General features: G+C 34.7%; 5 protein-coding genes and 1 pseudogene across 6 annotated transcripts; all 6 read right to left on the reverse strand.

Moving 5' to 3' along the window:
• Positions 1–1,461: 1,461 nt before the first annotated feature.
• LOC111211560 (ER membrane protein complex subunit 6) lies at positions 1,462–2,967 on the reverse strand. Of its 2 annotated transcripts, XM_048769666.1 has the most exons (6): positions 2,821–2,944; positions 2,638–2,643; positions 2,361–2,459; positions 2,072–2,267; positions 1,945–1,964; positions 1,462–1,688 (listed from the first exon to the last, which is right to left on the reverse strand). In XM_048769666.1, exons 3-6 carry the CDS (start codon positions 2,456–2,458, stop codon positions 1,658–1,660), a joined length of 345 nt encoding a protein of 114 aa, XP_048625623.1. In that variant the 5' UTR covers position 2,459; positions 2,638–2,643; positions 2,821–2,944; the 3' UTR covers positions 1,462–1,657. The 2 variants fall into 2 exon arrangements, with proteins under 2 accessions (XP_048625623.1, XP_022568453.1); XM_022712732.2 differs by lacking the exon at positions 2,638–2,643 and having other exon boundaries at positions 2,361–2,465; positions 2,821–2,967.
• A 1,675-nt stretch (positions 2,968–4,642) lies between these two features.
• LOC111211559 (kunitz trypsin inhibitor 6-like) lies at positions 4,643–5,477 on the reverse strand. The gene has a single exon (XM_022712731.2). The coding sequence runs from the start codon at positions 5,399–5,401 to the stop codon at positions 4,793–4,795; it is 609 nt and encodes a 202-aa protein (XP_022568452.1). The 5' UTR covers positions 5,402–5,477; the 3' UTR covers positions 4,643–4,792.
• A 1,538-nt stretch (positions 5,478–7,015) lies between these two features.
• On the reverse strand, positions 7,016–7,838 carry LOC111211554 (kunitz trypsin inhibitor 6). Its single transcript, XM_022712724.2, has one exon. It carries the CDS (start codon positions 7,737–7,739, stop codon positions 7,113–7,115), a length of 627 nt encoding a protein of 208 aa, XP_022568445.1. The 5' UTR covers positions 7,740–7,838; the 3' UTR covers positions 7,016–7,112.
• A 945-nt stretch (positions 7,839–8,783) lies between these two features.
• LOC111211551 (biogenesis of lysosome-related organelles complex 1 subunit 2) lies at positions 8,784–9,481 on the reverse strand. Its single transcript, XM_022712721.2, has 2 exons — positions 9,306–9,481; positions 8,784–9,219 (listed from the first exon to the last, which is right to left on the reverse strand). Exons 1-2 carry the CDS (start codon positions 9,390–9,392, stop codon positions 8,926–8,928), a joined length of 381 nt encoding a protein of 126 aa, XP_022568442.1. The 5' UTR covers positions 9,393–9,481; the 3' UTR covers positions 8,784–8,925.
• Positions 9,482–13,307: 3,826 nt separating this feature from the next.
• On the reverse strand, positions 13,308–14,558 carry LOC111211549 (protein LIGHT-DEPENDENT SHORT HYPOCOTYLS 1-like). The gene has a single exon (XM_022712720.2). It carries the CDS (start codon positions 14,036–14,038, stop codon positions 13,460–13,462), a length of 579 nt encoding a protein of 192 aa, XP_022568441.1. The 5' UTR covers positions 14,039–14,558; the 3' UTR covers positions 13,308–13,459.
• LOC111211550 lies at positions 14,369–14,968 on the reverse strand (annotated as a pseudogene).
• Between the last annotated feature and the right edge of the window lie 2,195 nt (positions 14,969–17,163).

A 17,163-nucleotide genomic window follows, 5' to 3' on the forward strand; every position in this document is an offset into this window, starting at 1 on the left:
AGCTATATATGCGTGCATATAGCTATATATGCGTGCATATAGCTATATATGCGTGCATATGTGCTTTAGGTCTTTTTCCGGAAGGCGATAGCTACGCAAGTGATGTATGGCCGATATTAAATACTATAAAAGTAAATGCAAAAAGCATAGAGTTAGTAATGTCCATAATGTACTGTCGTTTAAACACTAAAAAATAGAAACAGGAGGAGTTCTAACAGGCTAGTCATCAACTCTACTCCATCACCAACTAAGTATAAAAACAAAGCATGCTTTGTATATTATGGAGAGTTAATACTAATCAATACGTTTCTTTAATACGTCAAGCTGCAACATGACACATATACTTGTACATACATACACATTAGTCTATTATTGCTGCCGGTTGTGTTCGATCTTAAATGTTGACAGTAAAATAAGTTGAACAAGTTGAGCCAGACTTAATGTTCGAACCCGAGCCTCGTATTTTTGATTTATCGACCTATAAAAACTTTTCAAAATGTGGAGAGAGATGAAACGAGAGATCATCTCTTCTTCGCGTGCCCTTATTCGTATACGATCTGGGAGAGTTTGGCTCGGCAGCTTATAGGTGCAAGGATCAATCCGGACTGGCAGTGGACGATACAAAGGTTGCAGAGACTTGGAGTGAAAAGTTTGGACTCATGTCTGGCCAGACTATTGTTCCAGATTACGGTTTATCATATTTGGAGAGAGAGGAACGCTAGAAGGCATCAACAACCACGAGTTTCTACAGATAACATGAGGAAGCTTATCTACAAGGCGATGAAGAACAGAATCAGCTCACTCAAATATAGATATAATCATAAGTTAGAGGGATTAATGAGAAAATGGTTTGAAGTTAACCCATAGCAGTAGACTTCATTTAGCATAGCGCTTCAGTTCATACAGTGTTGATATGTAAATAACATTTTGATAGTTCAATAAATTTGAAATTTCATGAAAAAAAAACTTTTCAAAATAGCCCCAAGAATCATATGTATTGGTATGGACCAAGCCCAAATCATCGTCATGAAAAGAAGTCAGAAATGGAGAATTAATCTAATGAACAAGCAAAACAATTTTATTTGAGATTATTAAAACTTCGGCCTAGTGAGAATTTAACTAAATGATTTTGGAATTATTAAATAGTTGCGTTCCTTTGCTTCCTAAGGGAACTTGTTAAGAAAATCATAACTTGGAATTTAATTTGATTTCCAACAAAGCTGAAAGCTGTGTAATAGTTTTTGATTTTTGATTTGATAAATGTGCGGATGTGCCTTAAAAAGTGAAGAAGAATGACTCTCTCTATCTTCTTATGGATATGGAACTTTTATGATGAAGTGTTATTTAGCCGCCTATTTTGTCTACTTAGCCATCGAGAAACATGCTTTTGTATTTGTAGCAGGCAGATATGCAACTTTCGATAAAAAAAAAAATTCAAGAACTTTGAATTTGAAGAAAGGGTGATTAAAATACTTTAACTAGTCAATCCAAAGGTTTCACAATTAATGTGATGTCAAGTATAACTGAAACAAAGGCAAAGTACTAGACTCATAATCTGTTTGTTCAAAAAGAGAGGCAGAGAAACATTGTCCAATCTTCTGCAGGTACCAAACTCATGTGTGTTGTTTCACCATCTTCATTTCCAGCTGAAGATCCCTCAGAATATGTGCACCAAGTCATAAGCAAATCTACTCCATCATTAAGGAAACATACTGAGAGAAACAGAGAGCTGTTTTCAAAATGTGCATATTAAGCCTTATCATTTTCTCCAAACAAAGCTAAAGCTTACTAAAACCATAAAGGCCACCTAGAGACTAATCCCAAGCTTTTAAGAAGCTTATCATCTTTCACCTACACTATACCATTCATAAAGCTAATCAAACCAGGATCAACGTTTTCACATTTTCATAAAAACACCACCAGAGATTGCGATTAAAAGGATACGTCCAGAACAGCACAAACGACTGCAAAAAAAGAAGATAAAAGCAAGACAGTCATTAGTATGAGCTTGACATGTTGATAGAAAGCACGTATAACTGAGAATACGTCAGAAAAGAAAATGATGGCATACCATGAGTCCACCAAGAAAACCGTCAAAAAGGACACGGTTCCATGAATCAAAGTACAAGTCTGCAGAGAATCCTGCCTTAGCCATGAGTCCAACAGATGTAATCAACATCACCACAAAGTAAAACACAAAACCAGTCAACCCTGTGAATCCAATTATCCCTGCAAGGACTCCAGCTATGATAGACAGAAACGTCCGGCTGCACACAAGACACACAGCATAGTCAAATCAAGAATGATCATCATCTTTTTGAAAAAAACTAGAGAGAGTTGCGGTAATGAGAATCAGAGACCTGTTCTGTATAACTTTCAAATTCTTCTGCAGATTCTCTCCACTGAAGGTTGGTATGTCACTCATGACATCCTTTGACCTCTTCTCAGATGAACCCATTTGAGAGCTAAGCAACACAAATCAGACAACAAAAACTTCAAATTACACCTAATGTCTGTAGAAAGGAAAGAGCTTTACTTGTTTTTCTGACAAATCCATAACACGAAAACCTAATTTGTATTGAACTGAGCTGAAAGATTAGGACTTTCTAATCGATGTAACGGTTCCATAACATCCCAGCAAATCTAAAGACTTTACGAACAAAACCCACATAATAATCTATGTAAGATTCTTACAACAAACAGATCTAGTTTATCGATCTCATCGTCGATGCAACTGTGGTCAACCGATCTCTTCTTAACTCTATTCTGATCTATTCTGAGATCTATACAAAGATTGAAGAAGGGGATAACAAAACTTACAGTTAGAAACGAGATCAGGAAGATGGATCAAAGTAGCTTGCTTTCTTTGGAGGAGAGAGTATGAGCGAATTTGAGAGAGGGCGAGGAAGAAGAACAAGACGAGAGCTATCTTCTAAAAGCCCATTCAAAGCCTCTTAACAGAGAAAATATAACTTATTTGTTAAAAAAGATTCTTATAAATAAATACTTTGTCTAACATAGTCGGATTTACAGATAATTAGTAAGAGAATAAAAAAAAAACTGAATAGAATTGCAAACTTTGATCTAATAAGTTGTTTATATTTTTTTTAATTTGTTCTAAATTCTAATTGATATAAAATTTGTTGTGAAAAAGTTAGAGACATTTTAATTTGTAGAACATTATCAGTACATGTTTTTGCTTTTAATTAAAAAAAAATTAGAATGCAAAAAAATATATACAAATTAATGATAGCACTAAAACATGCTTTGCCAGATGAGAAATAAAAAAAAAATCACAAAACTATTATAAATAGACTGTAAAATTAATGAATACTAGATTTTGATCCGCGCTTTGTAAGCGGGGATTATTTTATGACGAAAAATTTCACTTATAACTGAACAAATATTTTGTTAATTTGGAAGAATTTTGTGTATTTATTATATTTTTGCATTTAAATCAATGATTTTGAATTCGATACGAACCCACCCACGGTCTAATCGGTTAATCAGGTGATCCGACAATTCGATATAGGTTTTTTAAAATAATCATATTTAAAAATCACTAAAACCTGAGACTAACCGATTGAACTGATGGATGACCGATATATAATCCAATTTGATTTAAATTGTTATAGTTTCATAATTTGTCACCTTTTAATCCAAATTTTTAAAGTTTATTGTTTTACAATTTTATGAAATTATGACGTTTCTAAAAAATTTTGATAGGAAAATGATAGATATAAAATAATTAACAACTATAAATATGTCTTGATCATATTACTCCTTTTTATATAGCTTAATTAATTTTATAATAATTGTTTTGTTCAATTTATCTTGTTAAAAACTATAAAACAAATTGTTATCAATGGCTATATTTGATTTATTAAATCAAATAATTCAATATATTATTTACATTTTTGTGTTTCATATTATGTATCTTTATAATATTTTATGGTGTCTTTTTGACATAGTTAATATACCAAAAATAAATAAACAACCCATAATAATATACATTTTTAAAATTGATTAATTATAATTTATTTTCTAGCTAGATTATAGGAAATATTCTTTAACTAAATTTTACTTAATTTATTGTAGTTCAATTTAGGAAAATGCATTAATTAAACTGTAAAAGACAAGAATACTATAATGTAGATAAATTTATTACTTCAGTGGCATATAATTGTAAATAAGTTGGAAAACTAAGGGGTAATTTATTTTTGTACTTTTATTTTAATAATATAGATGAATAGATTTTCTAATTACCTATTTACCTTCACTAAACATAAAATTGGAATCCATTGAGTAATATATCCTTGTCTTTTAGCTGACTTGTCTTTTGTCCATCTGATTAGTGATTACTGAACCATAAGCTACTTTGCTACGACACAATTTAAAACTGGCCCATGGTTGAGCTACTCGAAGAGACTGCAACAGAGACAATAGACAGCAGAGAGAGAGAGAGCTGTTCTTTGGTTAGTGCTGAGGACGAATGGTTTAGTCATTCAGTTCTGCGACGAGAAAAAGTGTATATTTTCATTAATTTTCCTGGTGTAAACATTTGATGGGTTAAATCGTGCTAATTTGAAATTATGCGGTACTTCATTTATCACGTATTCATGCTGGTGATAAGAAAAACTAGCTAGACCATGTTTTAACAACATGTTTTTATTTTGTTTTTAAATGAAAACATTACATGGGTATTCATCATATGGTTACAAAAAGTTTTATTTAGTTTTGAAATGAAAACATATTACATAATAAAGCCCCAGGTAAAAATAAAATATGTGACTTAATATTCAGGTGGATAATTTTGGTAGAAAAGAACCTCCATCTCTCCAGAAGGCTGCTTCGCTATCAACCTATCTTTACCATATCTATCGTTAGATAAACTGATACTCGTTGCATAAACGTCTGGATAGACACTCTCACCGATAGTAAACTTGTAATATGAGTCAGTCATGTGGATTGAGAACAAACTATCTTCCCTTGACTCAACTCCGTTAAGGACTACTTCACCATTTGCTACTCTCCAAACCCCTGATTCACCGCATTGGCTTGGATTTGCGAACTTGATGCTAAGTTTAGTTGATTCACGTATGACAGTACTGTCTGGTGTTGATGATGGTAATATAAACATAACAGGCGTTGGTGTTATGGTTGGTCTAGTGAACATTACCGGTTGGTGTGGGCATGTTCTGGGATCTGTTGATCTCGCATTCATTCGGCAAATCCACATGTTGTAGTCGGACGACATGAAGCTGATGTAATAGGTAACGTTGGGCAAGACTGGCCCTGCGTCTGCGGAATAAACTACGTCGTTCCCTTCTCCAATAACACCAGATGATGTTGTTGTTAAAACGACCAAGAAAGTGATCATGATCAATCGTGATGTTGTCATATTTGTGTTTGTTTATTTCTCACTTTCTTGCTTCTTTTGTGTGTGTGTGTGTGTGTGTGTGATATTGTTTTGATTTTTAAGTTCCTTTTATAGAAAGAGGTTAGGGAAATGATGGAATTCAATACTAGTCCACTTGCGCATTTCGAACTTGCTATCTTAAGTTATAAACGTTGACTTTTCCTTACAATATGGATCTGGATCATGGGCGAATGTACTATGGATAAATATTATAAACGTTGACTTTTCCTTGCAATGCGGATCATTCATGAGGTTTTAATTTGTGTTTCTCACCTTTGATAATTTATAAAATATTAGATTATATATATAGCAACACATGACAATAGAGTATTAAAACGAGATATTATCTTATTCTTTCTCATATTTTTGTAAGAATGAGATATTCCCCTAAATATTCTTATTGAAGTTGTTCTAATTCTTAAAATATTAAAAACCTATGTGTATACTTTGTATTTTTATGGTATATCGTCCACTCGTATTTTTTTACCACTTGTGCATAAAGAAAAACCACTTGGATTCGCCATCTGGTTATGGATCAGTGGATACTTTTCGTCAAAGCTACCAACTGATTAAGAAATGATTAAATACGCTTCAGACAACTTTACAAATGCTAAGTTTCGTGATTTTCAAATTTTAAACCAACAGGTGCGGTGCCGATGAATAATTGTATTTGGGGTTAAGTAGTGATGCAGTATTTCCAAATATTTATTTTTTATTTTATTAGTTTTTTAGATAATTATCTTTATTATTTTAGGATTTTATGGTTTTCTTATATATAGTCGTTTAGGCTTAAGTTTGTATGCAGTTGATTGATTATTAATAAAAGTTGAGAGTTTTCTCTTTTGTTCCTTGTTTTCGGTAGATCATAGGTGATCTCAACGAATTTAAGAAGATATTGATGTTAGGCATTCTTAGACTAAATAAGATCCTTGTGATTATCCTAGTTTTCCGGATATTCTAAGAATCAACGAATCTCTAGTACTATCCTATAAAGCTTCCGCTATATCAAGTAGTCATTGTTCTTTCTAAATAATCATGGTAAGTGATGGTCAACGGATGAGTAAAATGTTACTGCAGTTGGCTTGTTCATCATGTAGATACGTACTCGTAGATTCGTAATCCATATCATGTTTTACAACAAGTTATAATTTACTCTGTCAATTAAGGCTGCAACTGGATTGACCATATTTGGAATGGAATGCTTTGGAATGATCAATTCCATTAATTCCATAAATTTTTTTACCATTTAACATGAATGAAATGGAATGCTAATTTCATCAATTCCAAAAAAATTTAATCAAAATATAAAGCAAAACATTCCAAAACAATTTTGATAAGGAACAAATGGAATGAATCCATTCCATTTTTCTACTGCATTACATTCATCTTATTCCATTCCTTTTTATTCCACGTATTCCTTTCTTGATTTACCAGTTACAGACTAAATTTATTTGGAAATTGCATTAATTAGTAACATTCCAAAAAAAATTACTATTTAGAAGAAGTTTTAATTCACTCGTCAGTTAAATTTATCTAGAAATTGCATCTAGTAACTTCCAAAAAATAGATAAATTTGAGTAATATATATTTCGAAAATTGTGTATATATAAAGTTACATCACTTTCACGTACAATATATCATGTTTTACAACAAGTTTTATTTGTTACTGAAATAAACATTACATGAAAAAAAACTAAACTTGTTCCTTAGGCATATTCCGGTAGAAGTAAACCTCCATCACTCCAGCAAACCTCTTCGCTAACAGCTTTTGTCTACCAACTGGTTCGTTAGATAAACTGATAGTGGTTGGATCTACATTGTCGTTGTCTCCGACAGTAAATTCGTAATATTCATTAGTTTTATGTATAAAGAACTTACTATCATTATTTGACTTACACCCGTTCAGGACAACTTCACCTTCTAAAGTTGTGCTATTCTGAACTACTCTCCAAAACCCGGATTCACCGCATTGACCGGGACTTATGAACTTAATATTAAGTTCGGTTGATTCGTGAACGGTGTTATTTGATGCTGATGATGGTAATAGAAACATAACTTGTGTGGGAAGATCTGCAGGTGGGTTAGTGATCATTACCGGTTGTTGTGGGCATGACTTGGGATCATTAGATCCCATATTCACACGGCAAATCCACATCTTGTAATCGTACGTCATGAAGCTGATGTAATAGGGAACGTTGGCCATAACAGGCTGCGCATCCGCATCATAAACTACGTCGGTCCCTTCGCCAACAACACCATATGATGTTGTTATGGCAACGAGCAAGAAAGATATCATTATCAATCGAGATGTTTTCATCATGTTTTATGATTTTTATTGCTTTTTTATATATTCTCGTATATATTGAGTTCCTTTATATAGAGAGAAAAATAAGTTTCAAATACATCACCAGTAACATGCGTGTTGAACTTGCTTCTTAGGCTTGCAAACCTTTATTTATTTTTTCTCCTTACAATACGGGTCAACACTTAATATCTTATCTTTTATATATCATTCGAAGTATTGTTTTCACTTTACTCCCAGTTTAAGATAATTTATTAAATACTAAATAGTTACGTACTAGCATTTATGAAGATAAGGGTTTGAATGCCACTCGTAAGAAAATATTTTCGCCTTAGAATACGGGTGGATTTTGTCTTAACTAGTACTCATCTTTTGAATGTCTTAACTAGTACTCATCTTTTGAATATTTACTTATATATCTTCCTGAGACTTTTTTCAGTCTATCGTTAGAAATTAGTCCAAAACTGATAACAAGGACATGAGTTTCTGTCAAAGTCACTAATTGAGAAATAAACACGCTTAAGGAGATGGAGCGAGTAGACTTTCTAATTGACCAAAGATAAAATAACAATATTAAGATACTATGTTTTAAGTGTATTTCTCCATTAGAAGGATAACCACGAAAGTTGCTCAAAAAAAAAAGGATAACCACAAATTAAGACATGATGACACGTGTAGAATACCATCTTTGATTGTCGTCTCTTTTGTAAACGAAAAAAAAAAGAAGACATTTTGTAGAATAATGACTGCATGTTTTATGATATTAAAATAAAACACAATATAGAACAGAGTCACAAAGCTATTTATAAACTGATAAACAATTTTTAAATTACATTCAAGAAACACAAAATTGGAATCCATTGAGTAATAGATCCTAGCTTCTGTTATATTATTATTAGCTTAAGCAAAACTAGCTTTAGTTGATTTATCTTTTGTCCCACCTGATTATAGACCCATAAGCTACTTTGCTACTCGATTGAAAAATGGCCCGTGGTTGAGCTACTCAACGAGACAGCAACAGAGACAAGAGACGGCAGATAGAGCTGTTCTTTGGTTGGGTCATAAGAAGCAACAACTATAGTTTGGTTCAGACACAATGAAACGAGTTTGGTCAATCCAATTACAGTTTGGTTAAACTTAAAAACTGAAAGGAGACAAAGTTTCAGTAACGTTTCAGATAACTCTTAATTATTATAATGGTGAATCATTCCGTAACAGTCTCGTTAGACCGACGATGTTGATGATGACGACACTCAGCTCGGACTTTGGATTCTAGGACAGAGACATAACGATCGAGAACAGAGATGACAGCTTCAAACTCCGACACCTGTTTCTCGATCGCGTCCATCTGTCCCACGAACTCATCCAAGCCTCCACTTTTCGACTTCATCTGCTCCGCGAAAACTCTCAGCCCAGCCGCCACGTCACCCAAATCATCGTACTCCGCGGCGACTCTCAGGTTCATCTTCTCCAACAGATCCAGCTGATTATTCGTTCCCTGACTCCAAACGAACCACGAGACTCAATTTCAGATCTGCAATCGGATTACTTATAATCTGTAAAGTTCGGATCTTTTTTCATCACCTGGAGCTCGGATTTCACCATGGATGATACACTCGTGAAGAGATTCTGTAGCGATTCAGCTAGATCATCGCCGCGCGTATCCGCCATAGAGAGAGATGCTTCTTCTCGAACACACAGAAAGGGCTCTTCCGTTGTCGTCGAAGAAGAAGAAACAGTCTCATGACTTCTCTAAAGCCCAATAAGAACAAGAAGCCCATTAAGAGCTTTTTAACAAACAAAAAGCCCATTATATAGCTCAAATATTTTTTTTTTTTAAAAGAGAATACGCTTCTTCACCATCTTGACTTGCTTTGCCGCTCAAAATATGGTTTATTGACAGAAACATATACAAGACACAAAGGGACAAGAGATAGATAGAGCTGTTGTTTGGTCTCATGAAGTTTCTCCTTGAAAATTACAATATTTTTCACGTGCACATTTATACAACAAAGGCTAATTCTCTCACGAATGGTGATGATTATGTGATAGTTATACATACAGTATCAAGTATGTATGATGTAACATTCCGTCTCTCACAAATGGTGGATCCTGTACAGATCAATGCTCCCTAGTTGTACCTACCAACATAAACATTCATCCAGTTCAAAACACAGTCTGTGTAGTGTACATCAGAGAAAAGATACTTAATATTACCTGAAGAGATTTGCTTGGAATCCTGGGGATGTTATTTTGTAGGATTTGCGTTGGAACCGCTCTTCAAATACCTGAAAAGTTTGCTTGTACAAGCTATTTAGTTACCTTAAGTGGATCATTGTGCCAAGGGAATCGAGTTATTGCTGGACAGAAGTTACACCTGTGTATGTTATAGTGAAACAACAAAACAGTAGGTCAATTTAGTGCTGTACGAGTGGAGTAATTCTTGATCTCAACCCGATACATTTGATAAAATGTGACTGATTAAGCTTTTAGCCTTTTACAGTACTACAATTTTCTCCTGGAAATATAAAGGCCGTGACTTCAGAATACATATGATATTGGTACATTTCGTGCACAAAAGAAACAATAATAGAAAGTAATTTACGTGCACAAAAGAGTACGTGTTCAAAAAAAAGAAGAAAGTAATTTACGTACCGGTATAGTTCAACTCGATTTGCTCCATAAGCAAGCTCTGAGGGAAGTGGGTTTCCCTCCCCTGGCCTATGGTTTTTTACCCCAGTAGTCACTAGAAGGTTCATTGACCCATCTTGCATTATCATGCAGGCAACAACAGAAGAAGAGGCTCTAATTAGAGCATATGCAACAGTGGACTCCTTCTTGGAGTCCTTACCACTATTTTAGTTTTTTTTTTTTGTTTGAATAGTTAAATATTCTAGTAAAAATAGTGTGTCCAATAGTGATTTCCGATTAGGAGTCTTTACACATATATACATATTTCCCTCCATCCAATGAGACGCGGCCACGTCACTAAGGACTTGATCCTTAAACTCCTTGTCTAAGGATTGCTCCTTACCGAATTGGGCTTTGATAATATTATTTTATCTGGATTCGCCTAGGATATAGCGCTAAGGATTCGTCTAAATGGACCGTTGCGGATGCTCTTAGCAACTACTGTGCCAAAATATATATTAACAACTTTGCACTTTTGGAATATGTAGGTGATAATATAAGAAGTCCTAAAAGACAAGGAAAATGGAGCTTAGAAAAACCTGAAGGATCTTTGATCATTTTTGAGTTTTGGAAGTAAATTTTAATTATAGTGCTGAGTTATTATATGGATTGTTAAAAAATGTATGAAGTAGCATAAATAATACTATTATATAACCATAGTAGTAGTCTTGTATATATGTTCTTGCCACTACTAATAATAAAATACAAGTATGATGCATTAATTTCATCTACTGACATGGATGAAACTAATCGAATTATCAGTAGGTCTAAAAGGCTATACCTAGGCCCCTTCCCAAATCTGGGAAAGTAAAAGAGGTGGTGGTGAGTGAGCGATGACAAATCTTTCTAATCAAAGTTTTGTTTCTGTAAAATATAAAATTAAGTAAAATAAGTAAAAATAAAAGTGGGTCCAGACGATCTTATTGTACAGTGAGCCGGACAGAACTTACTCGGTTCCACGTGCGATTGGCTTTCTAACCGGGACCACTGTTGGAGTAAAGCCGGTGAAGACGTGGTAAGCATCGGGCGCACTTCTTTGATAGTATGTTTAATCGAAACCGTTCACTTCAGTGAAGTGTGAGAACATCGTACCAACCTGTCTGCTGTTTGGGAATTCCTATTTGTGTCTATCGAAGAGGTTTGATTTTCCCTAAATATGTAAATTCTAAGGATAATTTATTAGGATAATTATTTTTTTAATTATTGATATCTATCTGTATTTCTATATGGTAGGTGAAACTTCATATTCCTCTATGCACAAAAAACTGATTCTTTAAATATGTCACGTGAAAAGAAATCCAATCCCAAAAATCTTTGGGTGCATGGTTTCTTGTTTTTTTGTTTGTTTATTGTTTACTTTTAAATATAGATCCATTTTAGGTTTAGGTTATCACATTCTCAAACAAATTTTATTACGGTTTTTCTTTTTGATAATTATATACATCTACATCTGACAAACCAATTAAATTCCTGCGTCTGGAAAAAGCATATGCAAAAGTAACAAAACAAAGAATTTCAGTCCAGTAAGGCATATTTTGAACAGTTTCATTTTAAAGTAAGAGTTTGCCAATTTTATAGTGCACTTTAACCATTTTAACATTTAAGTAGTATATTTGAAAACATATGTAAGAACTTTGACCACTATAGTTTATATTAGGCTAGTTTATATGTTTTGATGATATTACCAAATATTTTATCGTTTTAATTATATACTAAAATTTAATAATTTTAGTTTATCTTTTTGTGTTTATTTAGTTTATCTTTAATCTGTAAAATATTATTTGGTCATGACTATTGACAAGTGAGACAAGCGGAGATACAATTACATTTCGGGTATAGATGAAATGAAAGTTAGGCTTGCTGACTTTGGGTTCCGCGTATAGATGAAATGAAAGCTAAGCTTGCAGACAATGGTTCGTAAATGTGGGTTTAGAAGAAAACTTTCTAATGAAATTTATCTTAATAGTCATTTAGGCCAATATTCTAACACATTACCTTGTCACTTAAGTCATGATTTTTATTCTCCTAATTAATGTTCTATCTTGAGTGAAATCATTTAAAAAAAAAAAAATTATACATGAATTAATCCATTGAAAGAAGTAGAATCAATAATTTATAAGGTGACCTTGAAAGTCAAAACAGTGAATCCATACTCAAGACAAAGAAAACAATAGTACGAATTTAATGAGAAAACATGTGAGATGGCTTTGCTCATCAATTTTTGGGACTACAATAGGCAATATCTAGCAACAACCAATCTGATATTCTCATATGACAGTATCTGGAAACATGATTAACCCTAGTCTAAGCTCTTAGACGGAGTTTTTAACTCATGATTTGACATTTTTTTAACATTTTTCGGCCTCGTGTTTAAGAGACGGTTTTTAGACTTTCTTAGTTAAAATCTAAGAAAAACTAAGAACCGTCTCTTATTCGAAGCTAAAAACCCCAGTTAAAAGACCGAGGATAATCATGCTACATTTACAAAGTTGTTTCACTCACAATGTTATTGCCATCATATCAGGATTTTGATTCTAACAATCAGACGCATTATTAGTATATATATACCACACTGAGTAACATTAAGTAATCTTGTACATAACACATTCAGGTAAATATATAGCATCTATGTCTTTCATATACAGATTCATATCTAAATTATTGAAATGATATGAGCATATACAAATGTTTCCAATCATCGCATGGAAAATAAATGATTATTAACATATCCCCTAAAGTCCAGCAGAATTATATATAAAGGCAGCTGCAGTGATCATAAAAAATATCAACATAATACATATGAACCCTAACTGTACCAGGTAGCAAACAACCTATAATCCTTAATAAGTTGATGGTAGTAAAAATAAATCTTCAAAACATAAAGGATCAAACACATTAGCGTGACTGATCTTAATTTATCGTATTCATAAACGACAACATCATCTGTGGATAACGTAGAGAAGTCATTACATTAACACACATATATAAGCAAATACGAAACAATACATTAAAAGTAGAGAGACTTATCGATATATATATATATATGATCATACAGTTGCACCCGAGTAATTAGCCATCACAGACTGACCTTGATGTGGTTGCTGTTGCTGTAGCGGCAGAGGCGGCTGCGTTTGCGGTAACGTTTGCGTTTTCTGCCTGTTGACTCTCTTCCTCTTCTTATCGTAGCTAACGCCGCGAGCTTTGGCCTGGAAGTCTCTGACTTCACGGAGGTATAACCTGACGGCGCGTGAGCCAAAAGGGTTTGCCTCGGGAGGGCCACCGTTCTCCTCGTAAGCGGCACGGAGACGTCCGATGAGGGCGTCGAGTGAGCCCCAGGCTTGTCGGAGAGGGCAAGGACAAGGTGCGGGAGGGTTAGAGAGGCCGAAGAAGGCGCAGTTTTGGTGGTGAACCTTTGTTTTCCCGAACTGGTCGAGGTAGCGGAGGAACTCTAGCACGTGCGCCCCGCTGCATGAAGGGAGAGAGAGCGGAGGACGGTGGTTCCGGAGGTATTGACAGAACGTGTTCCAGTCACGGCGTTTCTGGTTCTCGTAGCGGCTTGAGGCAGGAGGTGTCGATTGTGTGGAGGTATTAGGGTTCCTGTTTGCTTGGTGAGAGATCAATTCCATAGCTTATCTTTGTTTCTTGTTTACTAGGGTTTTTGCTTTTCTTATATGGATCAAAGAGATTATTAGGGCTCTTTAGATCATTAATAAACCAGAGAGAAAGGGAGAAAGAGGGACTTAGCTGCTTGTCATGGTGAGAATGATACTATATAAGGAATATATTCAACTTTGGTAAATCAAATCTAGCAAACACATGAGTAGAAATAGTGAGGCAAAGAGAGAATAAACTGAAAAAGGAAAGAGAGAGAAGTGAAGTTTGTTGCTGCTTATAGAAGAGGAGAGAAGTGGGTATATAATAATAAGTGGAAGAGATCAAAAGTGGGATTTTTTTTCCATTTTATTATTTTTCCAGTTTTTCTACTTTGGGAGTCGATGGAGAGACAGGTGATACACAAAATCACATTTGTCAAGAAGAATCAAGAGTGTGTTAAGTAGCTTCAAGACTCAGAAGCAGAAGCATTATAGAAGGTCATCTAGAGAGAGAAAGACTGAGCAGAGTACAACCTATGAGAGAGAAGGAGAAAGGGGGGATGAGTGTTACACAGCGGGGAAAAGAGTAATTTCATAGGTAAAGAGAGAGACAGAGAGTGACCAATGGGTCAAGTGGGGAACTTGAAGTTGAACATTGACATGACATGAGGAGGAAGAGTCTGTGTTCTTTGCCAGCAATTTGCAGCCACATTTTCATTTTTTTATTATTGTTAATTTTATTCATTACTTTATGCATTGCGTTGCGTTTATTTACTTTGTTTTCGCATTATTCTTGTTTACTTCCATCGCTTTTATTATTTTTAATTGAAAACGACCTCATTAACAAATATATACTGTATTTTCTTTTCCGGTAATTATGGGTTATAAACTCAGAATCACTTTTTTTTTTAACTTGATCGTTTCTTCGATTAGATTTATTCAGAAAGGAAAACAAACAACACCTCCTTGTTGACAATCCAAGACGCGTTGGTGTCCATGGCCACGTAATTAAATTTGTATGTTGTTTGCCTCGAGCCGAGTAAAGTTTTATATATACTCGAGAAAACAAACTAAATCGCTCATTAGAAAATTAGACAAAGAATGTTTAATATATAAAGAGATCTCTAGCTCTAATAGTACTAAATATTTTGGGAAGAAAACCAAAAGTAAATTCATGCGAACTTGCCAATTAGACCCAAAATGAACAAATATCATACTAATCGGAGAATATAGAGTTGGACATAGATTTTAACAAGTTCAACAGTGTAAACCTTCTTCTCAATGGTAAAAGCTTCCAGTTGAGCAGCGGTATTAGTAATCTTGTTAAATTTTCCAATAAACCGACAGTAATTTTTAGCACCAAACTACGTATATATTTCATAGAGAAAATTATTAAAAAATGTCTGAACAACAATAAATTGAAATGCGGTGGCTAGTGAAGATATTTGGCGTTTAATATCGAAGTTCTTCGACCTTAGAAAACTTGGTTGTTGGAAAAATCATTGCCGAGATCTTTAGTTATTAGTGTTTGGTAGCGACGAATCAGTAGTCTACAGTTTTGTTTGATCGCCGCGCTCGTCTCTTCTACAGAAATTTATCTTGAGTGAATATTTGCTAAACCTTCGTGTTCTCGATTCTCGAAGTGTATTTCTTTTTGTAGCTGGTTTTCTCAAACTGCATTTACAAGATTGGTTTTCAAGAGACTGATTATCAACAATTTATTTTAAACGACGAAAGTCCTATCCCTTATGGTTATATACTTGACAATTTTAAAGTAAGTGTATAATACATGATTAAGTCGGAGTTTGTTGTCATATGCTGATAATAGGTTACTTTTAGAGGAACCGTCGGAACATGAAATTAGGAGAGCTCTCTTTGACATCAACCCAAATAAAGCACCCGGCCCGGATGGCATGACTAGTAATTTGTTTCAAAAATTTTGGCGTGAGATGCATCAAGATATTATTAGACTTGTACAAGATTTCTTTGCGACAGGCAGTTTCGACCCATTATTGAACCAGACTAATATCTGCCTCGTTCCTAAAAAGAAGAAACCTCGGGACATGACTGAGTTCAGACCTATTAGTCTTTGTAATGTTAGCTACAAGATTATATCTAAGCTACTATGCAAGAGACTTAAGAGGGTTATTCCGCGATTGATCTCAGAGACACAATCCGCTTTTGTAACTAAAAGATTGATTACTGATAACATCCTGGTAGCACAAGAAAACTTTCACGCCCTACGGACGAACCAGAGATGTAGAGAAGAATTTATGGCTATTAAAACAGACATGAGCAAAGCTTACGATAGAGTGGAATGGAGCTTTATAGCAGCCTTGATGTTGAAGATGGGCTTTGATGAGAGACTGGTTGACCTCATTATGTGTTGTGTCACGTCGGTCACATATCAAGTCTTAGTTAATGGACAACCAAGAGGGCAAATCTTACCGAGGAGAGGCTTGAGACAGGGAGACCCCCTTTCTCCTTTTTGTTCATCTTGTGTACGGAGGCGTTGATCTCGCTCTTAAACGGAGCAGAAGCGGAGACGAAGAATGTAGGCCTCCGTGTTGCGAGGGCGAGCCCGAGAATCTCTCATCTTCTTTTCGCAGATGATAGTCTTTTCTTTTGCAAGGCGGAATTAAGCCAATGCAAAGAGATCATGGACATTCTAGACATATATGGGAAGGCATCAGGACAAAGACTAAATGCGTCTAAATCTTCGATGTTTTTTGGAAACCGAGTAGAGTATTCTCGGAAACAAGATATAAAAGATGTCTTAGGCTTCTCCTCTGAAGGAGGCATGAGAATGTACCTTGGATTACCAGAACAAATATGTGGCTCGAAGATGAAAGTGTTCTCCTTTGTACAAGATCAGCTTAATGGACGAACCAACACTTGGTCATCGAGACTCCTTTCCAAAGGAGGAAAAGAAGTTCAAATTAAATCGGTGGCTCAAGCAGTTCCGACATTTGTAATGTCGAGTTACTTCCTTCCACAAGGCATTATTGATAAACTAAAGAGCATAACTTCCAACTTTTGGTGGAGTTCAAAACAAAACAGCAGAGGTTTACATTGGATAGCATGGGACGAGATCTGTACCCCCAAAGATTCGGGGGGACTAGGTTTTCGAGATCTCCATGACTTCAATATAGCACTTC

The sequence above is a fragment of the Brassica napus genome, chromosome C9 (assembly GCF_020379485.1).
Source record: "Brassica napus cultivar Da-Ae chromosome C9, Da-Ae, whole genome shotgun sequence".
In the NCBI taxonomy this organism is placed as follows: Eukaryota; Viridiplantae; Streptophyta; class Magnoliopsida; order Brassicales; family Brassicaceae; genus Brassica; species Brassica napus.